The 18,649-nt window shown below is 42.1% G+C and overlaps 1 protein-coding gene across 1 annotated transcript in view; it reads left to right on the top strand.

Annotated features, from left to right (window-relative positions):
* The first annotated feature begins 1,370 nt into the window (after nt 1-1,370).
* LOC119657119 overlaps nt 1,371-18,649 on the top strand; it is a 56,179-nt gene continuing 38,900 nt past the window's right edge. The window contains exon 1 of the mRNA XM_038063879.1: nt 1,371-1,736. Coding sequence (XP_037919807.1) covers nt 1,653-1,736 — 84 coding nt within the window. The 5' untranslated portion in view covers nt 1,371-1,652. The remainder of the gene's footprint in view (nt 1,737-18,649) is intronic.

Here is an 18,649-nt window from a genome sequence, read left to right as displayed (position 1 = left end):
GTGTCAGGCTTGGCGGGGCGTAACAGCTGTACACATATACCCCGTTTATTTTCGCCCACAGAAAGCCGCTATATCTCTGACCCCCAGGTGCATTGTATGGCTTGTCGACCACATGCCCATATCGCCGCTCCACCAGTCGAATCTGTAACCCATACCCCACCATGACGGTTTCTATTACATCCTATTACGTCGAATTTAAGGGGGGTCCCCATAAATGCCAAAGGGGGGTATACATTTTTTTTCACCAAATATAGTCATGTGGGATATCAAATGAAAGGTCTCGGTTAGTACTTTCCGAAGCTGTTCTTAGTTTTGACATTTACTGAAAAGGCGGAGAGTGCGGGGGGGGGGACGAAAGTGATCATTTGTTTCATGGGGCCATTCTCAGAAACTGCCCAACCGAAAAATCTGAAAAAAATCAAGAGGCTGCCACTATATGGTGGCTAGGCTCAAATAAAGTTAATAATAGTATATTACTATAATTTTGAGTAATTGGATGCAGAACCTCCGTTGAGTTCATCCTAGCATCACAATTTTGCAGCAATGCAGACTATAATATAGAGCTTGATTCTATCAAGTTTGGTGTAACTCGCACTATTACTAACAAAGTTATAATAGGTCAAAGTTGTCATTTCTTTGGAAATTGAAGATTTTGAATGTCAATACTACCCGAAAGTCAATATTCTCACCTAATATATGAGTATATTACGTGTTAAGTACTAGTGGGACAAATTCACACTTAAATGTCTTTATAAAATAAATACACAAAACCTTTCATACCTGAAGCGTCCAGCTTTCCCGACTTGTTTTATATTCGTCTGAAAGTTCTGTTCAATTTCTCTTTAGATTTTAGTTCCTTCGTTGTTTATAGCATTCGTTGAGATCATGATTCTTATTTTGCCTTTCTTTCCAAACGGAACCAACCTGTATAATGTCTTCGCAAATGGTTTTCAACGCCCCTACCCCCGCCGCATTCAAGTCAATTGCAATTGACCTTATTACCTATCAGAGCTTGGAAACTCCCCCAAATCTGATATGTTATAAATTTTTCAAGGATCGAATAATTCCATCGTTACCGAGTCCTTCAAAAAGGTCACAATACATTAAGTGAATCACCATTAGTTTGATGACCTCTTGTTATTTCTGAATCGATTTCATATTTAGTGGACATCCCACCTGATTAGTTCCCACCCCGCCCAGTTGAAAGACCTGATTATGGATGGTACTATTCCTTCTAACAGTCGGTGATTCCCCCGTCGGTCCCTGTATTTCTTGAGTGCTCCTCCACGCTCATATTGCACTTTGCACTCACTTACACTCATACTAGACTACTAGACGGGCTAGAACCCCATTGATAAAGCTCCACGCCAAGCAATTACTCGTTTACTTACGACGTTGTTCTTACCCGTCAAGTCGCAGTCTAATTTCGAGCCTCAAACGGTTAGAAGCGTATTTAATATCGTTACGGACGTTTGCCAATCGATTTTCCAGTTTACACGAGAATAAAGTCGTAGCTAACAACGGAAAGTGAAACTGACCAGAACATAGTGAACTTGTTTATCATAAAATTGGAAGAATTCCGTTTATCCCGGCCGGAGAGATACTAGTATCTATCGAAAGTGGTTATTTTGCATATTTGAATTATTGAAAAAATGTCCGCCAAAAAGATTCCGCGTCGCCAGGCTATTCCCATCCTATATACCCGTGGGACCCACTATGACGTCGGTTTCGACATGGTGAGTTATTTTCATTCAGATTCCATTATTAGAATAATTTCTTCGGAAGTTCGCGAATTGTTCGATATTTGGTTGAAGAGATGTTTGGAAGCTGATTTGGTCAGGAGTGATTTGTTACACAAGCACATGCAACATTTGAAGTGGTTAGCCTTCCACTTGAACGTAGTGTTTCATGTCACTCTGTTCTGGCGATTCTATCGATTTTCATTCTTGCTAATTATATATTCTAATTAAAACAGAATATTGGAAAAAAACGGTTACTTTCCGGGTTGTTTTTCTAGTCGGTTATATGAACATGATCATCTCATCTCTGAGATTTAACTGGTCTCGCTTTATTGGACGATAAACGTTATCATTAAAACACGTCAATCAAAAAATCTACCAAACAATAGTAACCGAGATACAAGCTCTCCGTGTACATATTTACGCATTTGAAAAGAGAATGCCCCAAAGATATTTGTATGTATCATTGCTAATTAACTGATAACTGCCTTTGATAACATGTCTGGGTGCATAAAATGAAAGAAACATTTGAAAATGGCATAAGTCACTTGGAGATAATAATTCGCTTTCAAGATTTAGATAGATTCACGCCATATGGTAATAGATGCGTAATTTATAAGGCTAGCTCCCAGGCTGATATTAATAACCCCAGCAGAAACTGAAGATTCCAACTTTCAAAGAATTCTCCAACACATGTTATCTCTGCAACGAAGTCTGTAATATGTACACACATCTGTGCTCATGGGTATAATCGCTGAATGAAAAATCCTCCCATAATCTTCAGACTCACTGAATTTTCTTAGCCACACTTCATCATCTGAGCTCTATCTTTTGATGTTTATATATTTAATCTGATAATGTTTGTCGCTTGATATCACTTGGTATATGTCTAATTATTTATGTCTCTTTAACGGTCTACTAACAACTTCTATTTACACTTTTTATTTGAATTTAACGAGGTCAAATGGCGATAGTCATAACACTCATAATTAGCAAAGTATGTACTATGCATGACCAAGATAAATGGATCTTTGGCTGATGTAGATAAGTTCGACCAGGGAATATAAATGAAATCTAAAAATTCTGACCACTTTTGACAACAGATTCGGAGCAACAATTTCTTCACTTTGCCATTTTTTGTCCGGAAGTAAAGCAACTAAATTCAGTATCTCCAATATTGAAGTAATTTAAATAGCATTTATTTGTATTTCGAAGCAATTGATATAACGGAAATAGGATGGATAGTTGTGCAGTCTGCACATAGGAATTCCAACCTCTTCAGTTTGGCCAGAAGCCTTTACTACTATGTATCCCGTCAACAATAAAATTAACGTTGAAAATAATAGTACCAAGGGAAATTGCACTACCTTCTGAATGAAAGAGGGACAATGGCTCGCCTCTTTCATAGTTGTACTGCCATATCCTTCTTCTTCTTCAGTCTGTAATGAAAACTACAAGAAATAGCATGATCAAACCATCATCCTGAGTGGCCGAAGACGACCTAGAGGGAAGAGCTATCCCAGAAATCTAAAAAGTTGGTGAAATTGACCGTGAAGGTTCGTCTGCACGCTTCTGTGCTAGCCAGGCTCGCGAATGTGGGGGGTCCTTTGAGCGCTTTGATCCCTCACGTGTCATACGTACAAAATTAACGTATCTATACCGATTCGTGGGTCCGCACCGGATCTAAAATTAGACAACGAACAAGGAATTAGCGACGGCTTAACAAAATAGACCAGAACGTGAGCTAAACCTCACTCACTACAAGATTGTTCCAGCGAGAAACTGAGGAAATTCACATCAGCGGCGGGAAAGCAATTACGTCCCCTTTGGCTGACTATGTTTTCTTTCGCTTCTTCTCTTTCGCTTTCACTACAAGCTTTCGTCCCTTTTATCCTGGTCGACTCGTCTTGAGTAGCGACGCCATTTTGCTCAGTTAAAGGCCTGATCTGGGTGGTTCTAGTGTGTCATTCCAAGGTTTTTGCGGTCGGCCTTTTGGCCGTTTCTTGTCAACTTCAATGTTCAGACCAATCTTGGTAAGTGAGTTCTCATCAGCGCGAAATGCATGTCCATACTGTTAAAGACACTTCTGTGACAATTTCCCTATGTTTGGTGTGACCCAATATCGCTTGCGGATTGTTCATTTCAGAGTGGTCGTGACGCGTTACACCACTAGCCCAAAATAACATTTTGGTCTCCATCACGGCAAGCCGTTGTTCATTGCCAGGACTACATGCCGATAAGGCGAAAGACACTACCGTCAATTGTAGATTTGAGCCATTCGTGGATAGACCGATCATAAAGAACGCCTGTTGTGAAACCACAATTTATCCAAGCTGCACCAATGTGTGAAGCAACTTCATAACGCAGTTCACCATTGATTAATAACATTGATCTGAGATCTTTAAGTCGTTCAATTCTTGGCAGGTGAATTTCATTGCGGTCGTTGGCATCGTCATTGAGGCTCTACTGTCCACTTTGCGCCTTGGACTTCAGGATGTCCTTTCTCCACCGGTTCCACCGGTCTTAGTCCGTCTGTCCTCTCCTTTTGAATACCCTTTTTGGTATCTGAGTGTCGTCCATGCGTTGAACGTGGCCAGCCCATTGCAACTTCCGTAGTTTTAATTTGGGAATTTCAGGCTCGTAAAATATTTGATGCAATAATACGATAATCGTGGTTGTATCTTATTGTCATTGGTCGTCCTGTCCATTACCCACTATTATTCTTCCCAGAACCCTTCTCTCGAAGATATTGCATGTACTATGCATGACCAAGATAAATGGATTTTTGGCTGGCTTAAGTTAGACAAGGGAATACAAATACAATCTAGAAATTCAGACCACTTTTGACAAGAGGTTAAATTTTGAGATTCGGAGCAATAATTTCTTCATTTCGAACGTTTTTCCTTCGGAAATGAAGAAACTACATTCAGTCTGTCTAATATGTGCAGTGATTGAAGTAACATTTAATTAAGTTTCGATGTAATTGAGATGACGGAAATAGAGGGCGACCCGTCAGCGGAAGAGCCCGCCTGCCAGAACCCTCCCCTTCCTCAAGAGAAAAACTAGTTACCGTGGTGAAACCCATACTGGACGCAACAGACTCTTCGGTCAGCGGTAATGAAAGCGAAAAGCCTAAAACCTTCACACCTGTGGAGGGTAAGGTTTGGTTGTACTCTAGGGCCCATATTCACGCTTTCCGCGGGGATTGGTGTTGCAGAAGGTGATCAAATCAACGGGGATGATCTCGACGAAGCTGATCGCTCCCAAAGGACTACGGACATGAAGGCGGGAAAGGAGAGGATGTATGTGAAAGCTGCCGCTTATTTTCTGTTCGCTGCCGTGGAAGTTTCATCTAAGGAAGGTAAAATGTCAAAGAGACAATTTAACATCCTCCCCCATCCATTGACCAAAAATGTTGAAGCCTGGGACGAAGCTAATATTTAACAATCACGGTTTTGTAATGGGAGAAAAAAAGAAAAAGACTAAATTTATTTATTAAATGCCGAATACAAAGTTTTTATTACTCCCCGGCAGATTTCGCTTTGGACCTCAGCGGAGCGCCTCAGCCTGTCTATCGACCAAGCTTTCGAGATATTCCCTGATGCGTTCCAGGATAATTTCATCTATTACCTTTGCAATGCCAGTTACCACGCAGATAACTCTCCAATTTTCATACTCCAAATGGGCGTTTTCTTTTGGAACCTTGATGATTCTTCCAATCTCTGCAAAAGGCCTCCCATTCCTAAGATTTCCGTACTAGAGGAAGTAGCAGATCTGCGGTAACTGCAGATGCAGCAATGAATAACTCTGCGGGGAAACCGTCAAATCCAGCGGCTTTACTTTGTCTGAGTTCAATTTATGGGCGAAATCAGTTCTCTTCTTATTGGAGGAGCAGTCCGTATCCGCATGTAACGACGACTAGTCATTTCATCCATAAGAGGAGGAACCCCACCAGATGTGATACGGTTAAGAACCATGATGAAGTGTTCTTTCCATTTCTTTAGGTGCTCGTCATCATGGATGAGGAGTCGTCTGTTAACGATCTTTGCAGGTTCATCGAAAGATTTGCTACTACATGCAAGCAGTTTCATGATGCGATATACACTTCCGAAATCGTTCTTCCGCTTCTTCTGCTTTCCTGACCAGCACAATAGCAAATTCTGTCTTGTCATGGCGTACACTATGCTGAACCTCTCGCAATTTCGCTCGATATCGGAGTTCGAGCGGTTCACACCCGCCACCCCTCGCAGTACTCAGTAGAGATTTCAATTCCTTCTGTTCATCGATCTGCTTCCAAAATTCCGCAGTCAGCCAGATTTTATGATGCCTCTTCGGGACGCTGCCGACAACGCATTTTTTAAGGGCGCCCAAACTTCATCAATATTCTTAGACGAGTTATTCAATATACCTTCCGTCCGATCAGCAAGATAGTTCTCCCTCTGTTGAGCGACAACTGGATCCAAGAAGACTGAACATTGGAAAATTAACTCCCAAAGGATTGTTCAAAATTTTATTCTAGAGGAAAATCATTGCGCATGTTCGGCCGTCTACGGTAAATGTGCAAAAAAAATTGTGCATAAGGTTTGGTGTTATTGACGCGTATGTGATTACACACACAGTACAGCAGTACATTGCTGTGCGGTCACGTCGTTGCCAGCACATGACTACGAGCATGTGGCATTGCACAGGTTTTTCTAGCTTATCACACAAGAAAACCATCTGAGCGCCATCGACACAGCGATATAGCAATGCATTAATCATATGGGTCACAGGCCAGTTAGATATCTTATCCATACCAGACCAGTTAGCTATCTTGTCCCAACCCCACGAATACGCAATCATATTCCGTGCCCCACTGCCACTTGATTGGCTCTTCCTGTATTTAGTCTTGTTGGCTGGATCCTACAAACGGTCGATGTTGAACTTGGGGGAGTCGCAGCGCTCGCTATGTTGAAAATCTCCATTAGCGCGTTTCACCCCACAACTGTAATGCTACGTCATTTGGGCTGGAATCTGACAATCAAAGATTCTGCCAGGAATTGGCTTTCAGGTCTTGAGAGTGTGCCTTCCGGTAGTCGTCAGTGACATTCCGGCCGCAGATTTAGGTTTGCTTCCACGAGGTTTTCCAGACTACAGGAGCACAGTACCCCAAGAGGGAAAGGACTACTCTCCATCTGACCCCACTTAGGTCCAGAATATCCAGTTTATATCGTCGGAATTCACGCTCAATTTCGAGAAAGCGAGCATTCTGGAGGATCTCGATATCATTGTCAATAATCCAGAAACCCATTGCAAACTTTTTCGATAGCCACAAATCAATCCCTATCCGAGGTATGGTTAGCGGTGTTGTTGTCTTTTACGACAAGCAGAAAATACATAGGGGTATTCTTAAACCCCCAACTGAGAATAGCCCCTTGAAGTGAGCTTTTTTTGATCCTAATTCCTCATTTTACAATTGATGATCGATACTCGTACATCGTTATATTCGACGAAACAAATTTACGTCTTTCTTTCGTATATGTGGGAACCCTCTTACATAATAATAATAATAATAATAATCGTTGGCGCAACAATCCATATTGGATCAGGGCCTTTAAGTGTGTTAGAGCACTTCATTCAAGACCGTAACGGTACACTAGGAGGCAATGTGGTCAGCATTGCGCTCGCCCGAGATTATTACCCTGATTTGACTCAGGTACTCATTCACAGCTGAGTCGACTGGTATCCGACGTCAAATCACGATGCAAATTCCACTGCCACCAGTGAGATTTGAACCGCGACCTTCCGTATGACAGCCTAGTGCTCTAACCACTGAGCTATCCGGACACAACCCTCTTACACTCAACGAAAAACGGCTCTGTTGGCTGCCAACAACCGTGCGCGGATTTCATCATAGTGGCTGTTATCGGTTGTGATTTTCGACCCCAGATAGGAGAAATTTTCAACGGTCTCAAAGTTGTAGTCTTCTATCTTTATTCTTCCCATTAGACCAGTGCGGTTGGTTGGTTTTTGGTGCTGATGTTGCCGTCATATACTTTGTCTTGCCTTCATTGATGTGCAGCCCAGGATGAAAGCAGTTTGTATGTCTCGGGTGGTCCTTCCCATGATGTCGATATCGTCAGCATAGGCCAGTAGTTGGGTGGACTTGAAGAGGATCGCACCTCTTGCATTTACCTCGGCATCACGGATCACTTTTTCCAGGGCCAGGTTAAAGGGGACGCATGATAGGGCATCTCCTTGTCGTAGACCGTTGTTGATGTCAAATGGTCTTGAGAGTGATCCTGCTGCTTTTATCTAGCCTCGCACATTGGTCAGGGTTTGCCTAGAAATCTTGTTATAAAAAGTGCCTATCATCGAGATTTGAGGGTTGAATCTCAAGAGTACCAAGGCGCGCCATTTCTCATGTATGATACATACCTCTTAAGTTAACAATTTTCAATTTAGAATAATATATGTATATAAATTATAGTTAGTATTTGATAGATTTAAATCTTTTTAAACAAAATGTAGAGTGGTCAATTTATAATCGTTATATTGACATTGCAACATAATATATACATTATGCTCGCGTTTAGTGCTTAATCAAAATTATGCAGTTGCATTATATATCATAGTATAATGTACATGATATGATACATAGATGCATACAAGAAATTTTCTACGTATCTACACTGAACGTGATCAAGTGTTTGCCTGAATCCTTTCACTTTTCATTCGGCTAATTGACAGGTGCATTGAGGAGTTACCTCTGTGTCCTAATAAATTTAAGCAAAAAGACAAAATAGAGGTAAAATGCATACATTGCAGGGCCTTGACCTCAACATTCTAATGTTCAAGAATAAATTGATTAGTGAACGACATTCACACTTGAACAAGAACTTGCTCTAGAGTCGAGGAGCCAGATATCTTTATATAAAGTTTATGTAAAATAGTTGACAATCATGCATGTTCGTGTAAAATTGTATTTTATTTAAATTAGATTATTTTGTTTAAATATTGATATATCCGCGTTTACATGCAAATGCTCCCTTGTTGGAGGGAGAAGAATTTTCATTAAAAATTGAAGATGGCGATGATGGTTGAGGGGGAAACCACATTAGGAGCAGGACACATGACACAGGACAATCAAAAAGTTCAACTTTATAAACCGCACATTAGGGAGTTTTCAGAATCGATTTATTTTTATTGCATAAATTCTTAACTTAGCTATCCCAGAATATCCTGTAAAAATTTCAAAGCGAAAATCGTGTTGCTTTAGATTTTATTAGCGTGTAACCGAGCGTTTATCGCGTACAGCGCCCAGGATGAGGTCACTTTATCTTTTCACGTAATCTTGCAGCGCAATGTAAATAGCGTATTTATAAATAAATATAAATTATCAAGAATATGAACCAACATTTGGGACAATATCATATTTTTAAGGGAGCCTTTTGTTGCATTATTTGTTACAAAAAGTGGTGAAAATTGAAACTGCTGCAAAATTTTTGGTTTTGATTATTTTTCGCCGAATCCTTCATCGGAATAAAGTCGCGTAACTTTTTTATTTTTACCTTAAATTTTTCGAAAAAATCTCAAAAGTTGCTTGGAATATGACTAATATAATACCTAACTTTGGTTGAATCCCTGTTAATTTTTCCTATTAAAAAAATTCCAAAACATGCGTAACAAGTTCTGGACGCTTCCGGTATGAAAGATTTTCTGTATTTCTTGTATGAGTGAACATTTGTCCCATTAGAATCTAGCACATGTGTGTGATACTGACATTCAAAATCTTGAATTTGCGCAGAAACGACTACTTTGACCTATAGCGTACATTACTGCAAAATTTGGTGATTCTGGGATGAACTTAAGGGGGGTTTTACAGCCAATTACTGAAAATTATAGTAATATACCATTATTAACTTTTTTTGAACAAATATATAGTATAGTAATATAGTATAATATAGTGGCAGCTTTCTGATTTTTTCAGATTTTTCGGTTGGGTAGTTTTTAGTTCCATGAAAAAAAGATCCCTCTCGGCTCCCTTTTCAACAGATGACAAAACTAAGTCCGGTTTCGGAAGTACTAAACGAGACCTTTCATTTGATATCCCACATGACTATATTTGGTAAAAAAAAAATGCGGTCTTTCCTCTGATTGAATCAGCATTCTAGTTTAGAATTGTAAAATTAGAATCTACTATTTTGGTTTGTTGTGGGCTTTGTTTCGGGAATATGTGCATTAAGCTTTGAACCCTTTATGGTCATCATCATTTGCATTATAGATGGGAATTGATTTTGGATGTTTGCAAAAATTTGCTCCGTTTGCACTGGGTTTGAGGCCTTTGGCGGATTATTTGGTTTTCTGGGATCTTTTGTGTATTTTTTTTTCGTTGGTTTTGGGTTTGCTGAAGTTTTCGCGGTTTGTGCAAAAGTCCCTTTGTAGTTTATAGGGTTTGGAAGACAACCTCCGTAATTAGCCGGGTGGTCAACCTTCCAGTTTGTACACTTAGCCTTTCTGGTCTCATCCATTTGTTATGTGCGGTCTTCTATTGTTTAGTGTCTAGTGATTTTTGGAACCTTTGATGAGCTCAGTCAGGTTTTCATTTAGTTTCCGTTGTTTTAGAGCTCTTCTTGGATTGCCGTCAGCTGCTTGGTTATCTCCTTTAAGCTTCTTTGAAGGCGGGCTATTATGTTACTATATTATATCCTTGTCATCTGGCTCGTGAGCTTCGGATTTTGCTGAGCACAGTTCTCCATCTTTCCACTTCTTTTGGTTAGATTATTAAATTAAAACTCATTTACCTAAAAACAAGAATTTCTAACTTTGAGAGAGGTGAGTAAGCAGCTCTTCGAAAGGGGAATCGCCAAGGCTGGGCTATACTTATAGTAAAGACTTTAGACACTAGTTGGGACGTAAAAATTGAGTGTTAAATGGAAGCGGCTTTTGAGGGAATGTGGATATTTTCTTTTCTATTTTCTCTATTTTTTTTGCTTAATTATTTACCTTCATTTCTTTTCTAATTTTCTTTTTTTTAATTTTTTTCTTCTTTGTCTTCTTCACTTTTTGCTTCGTTTTCTGTTTTTGCCTTTGAATGGCGTTATTTGAATTTTCTGTGTGCTGAAATATTATTAAAGTATTAATATTATTAGAATATTAATTTATTAAATTTTTTTAAAGTATCGACAATGGATTCTCTTAACTTGAGAAGGATCCTTTTTGTCCACTCGTCCTGCATTAGGTTAGCGGATGCATTGAAGAAGAGAGTAATTTGCCCGAAATGCATGCATATACACAACATAAAGTTAGGTTTTCCCGCAAATTGGAAGTTGGAGTTTCTCTTCGTCAATTTTTTCGCTGAATCATTTTTAAGCTTTTGTGTATTAAGATCGGTTTACTGTCTGTCTGTATTTTTTCTTTTCTTTTGGTTGGGGGAAATCCATCATGGATACGCATCTGGAATCTAGGACCCGCATGTCGGACTCCTACCGACTAAAAACCTCCCATATTTTCTTCACACTTCACTCTAAACGAGCTGCTACCGCTTTGCGTGGTATTAATTGCAGTAGCTTCCCTTCTATGTCTCCGCTGTACTTCTGCTGCTTTTAGTTGCTGGTGGATCGGTTTCACCATTGCAACTATCGCGTCCCATATTGTATTTGATTGCACCATGTACCTTATCAGATTTTCCACCGTTGAACGGGTATTTAGCTCTTTTTCAAGTTTCTCCTTGAGCTTTTACATCTGGGGCAAGCGAAGTAAACGTGTTCTGCATTTTCAGCTGTATCTTCACACGTAGGACAATCAAGCGATTCATCTAGACCGAACCTACAAAGGCAACTCCTGTATCCATAGTGTCCGGTTAAGAACTGAGTCAGATCGTAAGTCGTCGGTCGAGTGCGGGGGGCTGAAAGTGAAAATCTGAAACAAATCAGGAGGCTGGCACTATATGGTGCCTGGGCTCTGAGATACCTTCCATACCGATATCTGTTCAAATAAAGTTAATAACTATAATTTTTTGTAATTGGCTGGAAACCCGCTCTTAAATTCATCCTAGCACCACGTGATGGAGATATAATATAGAGCATGATTTTACCAAGTTTGGTGGGAATCGCACTATTACTAACAAAATTATAATACGTCAAAGTTGCTGCTTCTTTGAAAATTAAAGACTAGGAATGTCAATATCACCCAAAAGTGGATACTCTCCACCTAATATATGCATATATTACGTGCTACGTACTAAGAAATACACAAAACCATTCGTACCTGAAGCGTCCAGTTTCCGGTTTGCCGACTTGTTTTAATGTTTTAATGACCTCAATTTTATTTCTGCTGCATTAGAATTTTATTATGTTTTTTTTAATAATGTTAAATATTCATTAAATTCCGAAATTTACCACATAGTACATTCTAATCACAGTTACATCGAAAATCCGTCTAAGGGTTCTATTAAATGTAATATGTAAAAAGATTAAATAGGTGCAATCTTTTTAGACACAAAAATGCACCTAGTTGCGGACCTTGACCATCAGATTTGAATATCCAAGAAATATCTCGTGAATTTGATTTGCGAACTGCATTCATACTCTAATAGATCCGCTTTCCATACATACATTATATCCCTGTATGTTTCGGTGTTTGGACGGAGTGAATAATGGTTGTAATATAATTTGAATGCGCGACTAATCATGCACGCTTATGCACAAGTGCATTCTTAGTTATATAAACTGAATTGGTAACGGCATTCAAAGAGACGCTATAATATTCGATTTATGATACGCGTGCAGCTTTAACAGGCTTCAGAACATAAATTAGACTCTACACTTACGTCTGAGTATACTTGTTGGATGAATAGTTTCAGTGAAAGTACTTCCAGAACTGTTTGTTGTAAAGTTTGCTACAGATACTTGCTCGTTAGCAAGATACTCTACACTTTGAACACTATGAAAAATGTCCTTTTTACGTCGATGTTTTCGATACACTTTGAATGTTATTGTTGTTGCTTTAAGTGCCTAGCGTTATGCATATATGTATTACCTCCTAATTGAGCCAAAACCACCTACGAATAGCGACAACCTCTTCAAAGTGTTAATATTGTCGTAAACGCGCTGAACTGACGAATCGAGTGGGCACTGACAAGTTTGACAGGTTCAAAAAGACTGCGAGAAAATCCGGCGAATATTCAAGACCAGATTTCGTCACGATTTCGTAAAGTATCCATTTCTAAATAGCGATATAATCTGCGAAGGAAACAGATGGCCGTGTAAAAGCAGGATTTGTGATTGTTCCGAGAGTGCGAAATAAGTATAACCGAAATCAAATAGTGTTTTTAATCAAAAGAAACGAACCCGGAACGCTTATAACATTGGTGTCAGAAGTGGGATTAAAAACAAAAAGTGACTGTGAGTGACTCTGAACTGTGTGAAAAAAAACAGAGCAGTGTAAATAGTCGGAAATGCCGCGAGATATTTATTCGCTTAAGGTGAGTGAGCTAAAGGCTGAGCTCGCGAAACGAGGATTGCCGACGCGAGGTAATAAAGCCAGCCTTTTAGCGGAATTAATAGAAGCCCTCACGAACGAAGGATTCGACCCGGATACCTACGAATTCCCGGAAGCGAAAGAATTATCGGATGACTCGGAAACTGAGCAATCCCCCGAGCAGGCGCCAACCAAAACCGACAAAATAATGGAAATGCTGTCAGCTATGACATCGACGATGAATCAACGATTCGAGGAGCAATCAACATCAATAACAGCATCAATAAATCAACACCTCGAAGAACAAACCGTGTCGATGAATCAACGATTCGAGGAGCAGGCAACAAAGACGACGGTTATTACCGATCAACTGACGAAAATCGATTCGAGGTTCTGCGAAGTCCGCGAGGAAATCCGGAAAACGGAAGAAGGCCTAAATGATAAAATCGAGAAAGTCGACAAACGAACGTTGCAGCTCAAGGAGGAAGTTGATGACAGAATCAAGGAACTAACCCAGCGGCTCGAGGGAATACAGCAGAATGGTAGCGTGACAATTGAACGAGCAGCGGTAAAGAGCCTGAAAGCCCCAATATTCGACGAACAAATTCCATGGGGCGTATACAAAACGCAATTCGAAGCAGCCGCCATTCATAACCGTTGGACCGATGAGGAGCGGGCGACCGCGTTGGTATTGGCATTAAAAGGACCATCTGCCGCTATCCTCCAAACACTTCCTGCAGAGAAACAGAAGCATTATGGTGCTCTTATTACAGCCTTGGAGACTCGATACGGTGACAGCAACCTAATCTCCGTCTATCGATCTCAGCTACGAGGACGAGTGCAGAAGCCTGGTGAAACACTTCAGGAACTTGCCCAGGATATCGAGAGGCTGGCACTTCTTGGCTACCCAGAGAGTCCGGAAAGCCGCACCGTGCAAGGAGTCGACGCTTTCATCAATGCTTTACGAGACCCCGAGCTGAAACATGCCGTGACGATGGCCGAACAGAGAAATTCTGTCCAACAGGCGCTCTCGTACAGCCTACGCTACCTAGCCAGCAGAGAGGAGTGCAAAACCGCTGCAAAAGTTCGAGAGGTAGCTGAAGAACGGGTTCACGACTGCGAGTGTCGACGAGCCGAAATTTTAAAGGAGTCATCGGCAGCAGGAGCACCAAGATGCTGGAATTGTGGAGAAAAGGGTCACCTAAAACGTGACTGTAAAAAGCCACAACGGGCATACTTCTGCCAACATTGTGCAGCTATGCGCAGACGAACGGCGCACAATTCTGCCTCTCCCGCCTCTCCCGTCGAGGAAGCGGGAAACGAGTAAAAGCCAATTTCGTGGGGCAGAAGTTGGCTAATAGAATCTGTGGCCCCGACGACAACACCATCATAATCGCCCGTCTTCACAAAAACGATCATGACTTGAGCTTAAGCGGACGGATCAACGGCGAATGGCGAGTTATAACTATCGACACTGGCGCAATGAAGTCGATTCTGAGGCCAGACATAGCGAATGTGAGGTTATTTGGATCCAGTAACTACGTGCTTAGAACAGCGACAGGGGAAGCAGTACCAGTACTAGGAGAGGTCAACCGAAAGGTTCAGCTTGGCGACCTGGAATTCAGGCACGATTTCCTAGTGGCGAATATTACTGACGAATGCATCATCGGAATGGATTTCCTCAAAGCGCACGGCTTCTCACTCGACTTCAAAGAGCGACTCCTTAAGTGGCAGAACGTCGAAGTTCCGATAGAAATCACACATATGGAAGCTAAAAGGCTGCGAGTGATCATAGACAGCAATACGACCATTTCACCGTTATCGGAAAATTTAATATCTGCAAAAATAGACGGCTATCCGCAAGGCCACAGGTTCTATCTCGTGGAGCCAACGAAAACGCCAGCCGTCAAAAATCTAATGCTGGCAAGAATACTGATCAAACCACGCGACGACAATGTAATACCGATAAGAGTCCTAAACACATCGGAAAGGCCAGTAGCCATAAAACAGGGTGACGTAATCGGTCTCTGCGAACCAGTGGCAACGATAACGAGGCTGGAATCGAGTGAAATGAAAGCTGAGGTGCCATTGCGACAAGTATCTACTGAGGTTCTGGAACCAAACCGGTTGCCAGCTGAAGAATATCAGAAGGCGGCGAATCTGGTGGACGAGTTTTCTGACGTCTTTGCCGAAAGCAGCGATGATCGCGGAAGGACGAAGCTGGTAACTCATCGAATCAACACTGGAGATTCAAAGCCTATCCGGCAGGCACCTCGTCGACTACCACTCGCTAAGCAACCTGAAGTCGACAAAATGATGGCCGACATGGAAAAACAGGGAATCATTGAGCCATCAAATAGTCCATGGAGGTCACCGGTGGTCTTGGTCAAAAAGAAGGACGGAAGCACTCGATTCTGTGTAGACTATCGGCAACTAAATGATGTCACTAAGAAGGATAACTACCCGCTGCCGCGCATCGATGACATTATGGATACACTTGCAGGATCAGTATGGTTTTCGACTCTGGACCTAATAAGTGGATACTGGCAAGTGGGAATCGAGGAAAGCGATCGAGAAAAGACTGCCTTTTCTGTTGGATCGGGGCTATGGCAGTTTGTGGTGATGCCATTCGGTCTATGCAATGCTCCAGCAACGTTCGAAAGGCTGATGGAATGCGTACTTCGAGGACTCAGCTGGCAAATTTGTCTAGTGTATCTCGACGACATAATCGTGATCGGTCGGAGTTTCGAGGAACATCTGAAAAATCTTCGAGAAGTATTCCTAAGGCTACGATCTGCAAACCTAAAACTTAGCCCGAAGAAGTGCACCTTGTTTGCTAAGGAAGTAAAATATCTGGGCCATACAGTTTCTGCCGATGGAATTAAAACCGATCCGGATAAAATCAAGGCAATAAAGAATTGGCCAACACCGAAAGACAAACGTCAGCTACGCAGTTTCCTGGGGCTAGCCACATATTACCGACGATTCGTGAAGGGCTTCGCGCAAATCGCCAAATGTTTACATCAACTGACGGAGAAGCACCGGCCATACAAATGGGACGAGCAATGCCAGAATGCGTTCGATACACTCAAAGCTAAACTGATCGAAGCACCCATGCTGGAATATCCACGACCGGGAGTAACCTTCACCATCGACACCGATGCCAGCAATATCGGGATAGGCGCAGTACTGTCACAGGAAGTGGACGGCGAGGAGAGACCAATTTCATTTTACAGCCGAGTACTGTCAAAGAGTGAAAGGAATTATTGCGTCACCCGCAGGGAATTATTGGCGGTTGTAGAGGCGACCAAACATTACCACAAATACCTGTATGGCCAGAAGTTCATAGTCCGGACCGACCATGGGGCACTACGATGGCTGTTAAATTTTAAAAATCCGGAAGGACAAATTGCCCGATGGATCGAACGATTGCAAGCCTATGACTATGAAATCGTACATCGGAAAGGTCGCACCCACAGCAATGCTGACGCACTATCTCGACGGCCTTGTCCACAGGATTGCAAACATTGTTGGAAGACGGAACACAAGGCGACCGAAATCGAAGTCAACGCGTTAGCGGTAGAACCAGAAATTGGATGGTCTGCGGAAGAAATACGCAAGGCTCAACTGGACGACGAGGACATCGGTTTAATCATTACAACGAAGGAAAAGGGTCAGCGTCCTGCCTGGGCGGATATATCGGACAAAAGCGCCACGTTGAAGAGCTACTGGGCACAATGGGACTCCCTGCATATTGAAAATGGTGTCCTGAAACGGAAATGGGAATCACCGGACGGTCAGCAACATCGGATGCAGCTACTACTTCCACGCTCCAGGGTAAAGGAAGTACTGGCAGAACTGCACGAAGGCGCAACCGGAGGACATTTAGGTGTCAACAAAACTTTGGCGAAGGTCCGTGAGCGCTTCTACTGGATGCACGCGCGAGAAGACGTTGAAGACTGGTGCCGTAAATGCCATGCATGCGCGTCTGTCAAAGGCCCAAAACACAAACCTCGTGGAAAAATGCAGCTCTACAATGTGGGGGTACCCTTCGAGCGTATCGCCATCGATGTCGCAGGACCATTCCCGGAAACAAATGATGGTAACCGTTACACTTTAGTGATCTCGGACTATTTCAGCAAGTGGCCTGAAGTATACGCAATCCCGAACCAAGAAGCAACCACGATTGCCGAACAGCTGGTGTTCAATTGGATAAGCCGTTACGGGGTCCCGAACGAAATCCATTCGGACCAAGGAAGGAATTTCGAGTCGCAGATATTCAGCGAAATGTGCAACTTGTTGGGAATCCGGAAAACTCGTACGACACCGTTACACCCTCAATCGGACGGCATGGTCGAAAGATTCAACAAGACCCTCAAGGACCATCTTGCCAAGGTCGTTAGCGAGAATCAACGCGATTGGGACCGCCATATTCCCATATTCTTGATGGCTTACCGATCAGCAGAACACTCGACAACCGGGGAGTCGCCCGCCACAGTAATTTTTGGAAACAATATTCGGATGCCAGCCGATCTGAAATTCGGAACACCGCCGGGATATTCAGGCATCATGTCGGAGTACGTTAGCGAACTGAAAAACAAATTGAATTATGTACACCACTTGGTAAGGAAACGGTTACGAATTACCAGCGACCGCATGAAGACACGGTACGACAGGCGGGCTAATACCGCAGGTTTCCAGGCTGACGATCTGGTGTGGCTCTACAACCCGAAACGACAAAAAGGTTTATCACCGAAACTACAAGCGGACTGGGAAGGGCCGTACCTGGTGATTACCCGCATCAATGACGTCGTTTATCGTATTCAACGGCACGGAAAACCGAGAGCGAAGATGAAAGTGGTACATATCGACCGTCTGGCACCATATACGGCTAACGACCCAACACATTAGAAGCGGCACCCTTTCGGGGCGAAAGGACTAAAGGGGGGGTAGTGTCGTAAACGCGCTGAACTGACGAATCGAGTGGGCACTGACAAGTTTGACAGGTTCAAAAAGACTGCGAGAAAATCCGGCGAATATTCAAGACCAGATTTCGTCACGATTTCGTAAAGTATCCATTTCTAAATAGCGATATAATCTGCGAAGGAAACAGATGGCCGTGTAAAAGCAGGATTTGTGATTGTTCCGAGAGTGCGAAATAAGTATAACCGAAATCAAATAGTGTTTTTAATCAAAAGAAACGAACCCGGAACGCTTATAACAATATTAACAAGCTATGTTTTTAAATCACCAATTTTTTTCTTCGGTATTAGTATTTTCAACTGTGAAGTACAATGCTAGTTAGGTATTCTTTCCTAGAACATAATTCGTGGGGGAATCTAAGGTATATTGCCAAGAATCTATAGCGATGTCGTGTAGGTGTGGCTGAGGAGCTATGCCCTATATAGGGGCTAGCTATCGAATATCAAACATAGTTGACAGATTTTTCT

Source organism: Hermetia illucens, chromosome 5, assembly GCF_905115235.1.
Source record: "Hermetia illucens chromosome 5, iHerIll2.2.curated.20191125, whole genome shotgun sequence".
In the NCBI taxonomy this organism is placed as follows: domain Eukaryota; kingdom Metazoa; phylum Arthropoda; class Insecta; order Diptera; family Stratiomyidae; genus Hermetia; species Hermetia illucens.
The sequence above is the reverse complement of the archived record's forward strand: the minus strand, read 5'-3'. Positions and strand labels throughout refer to the sequence as shown.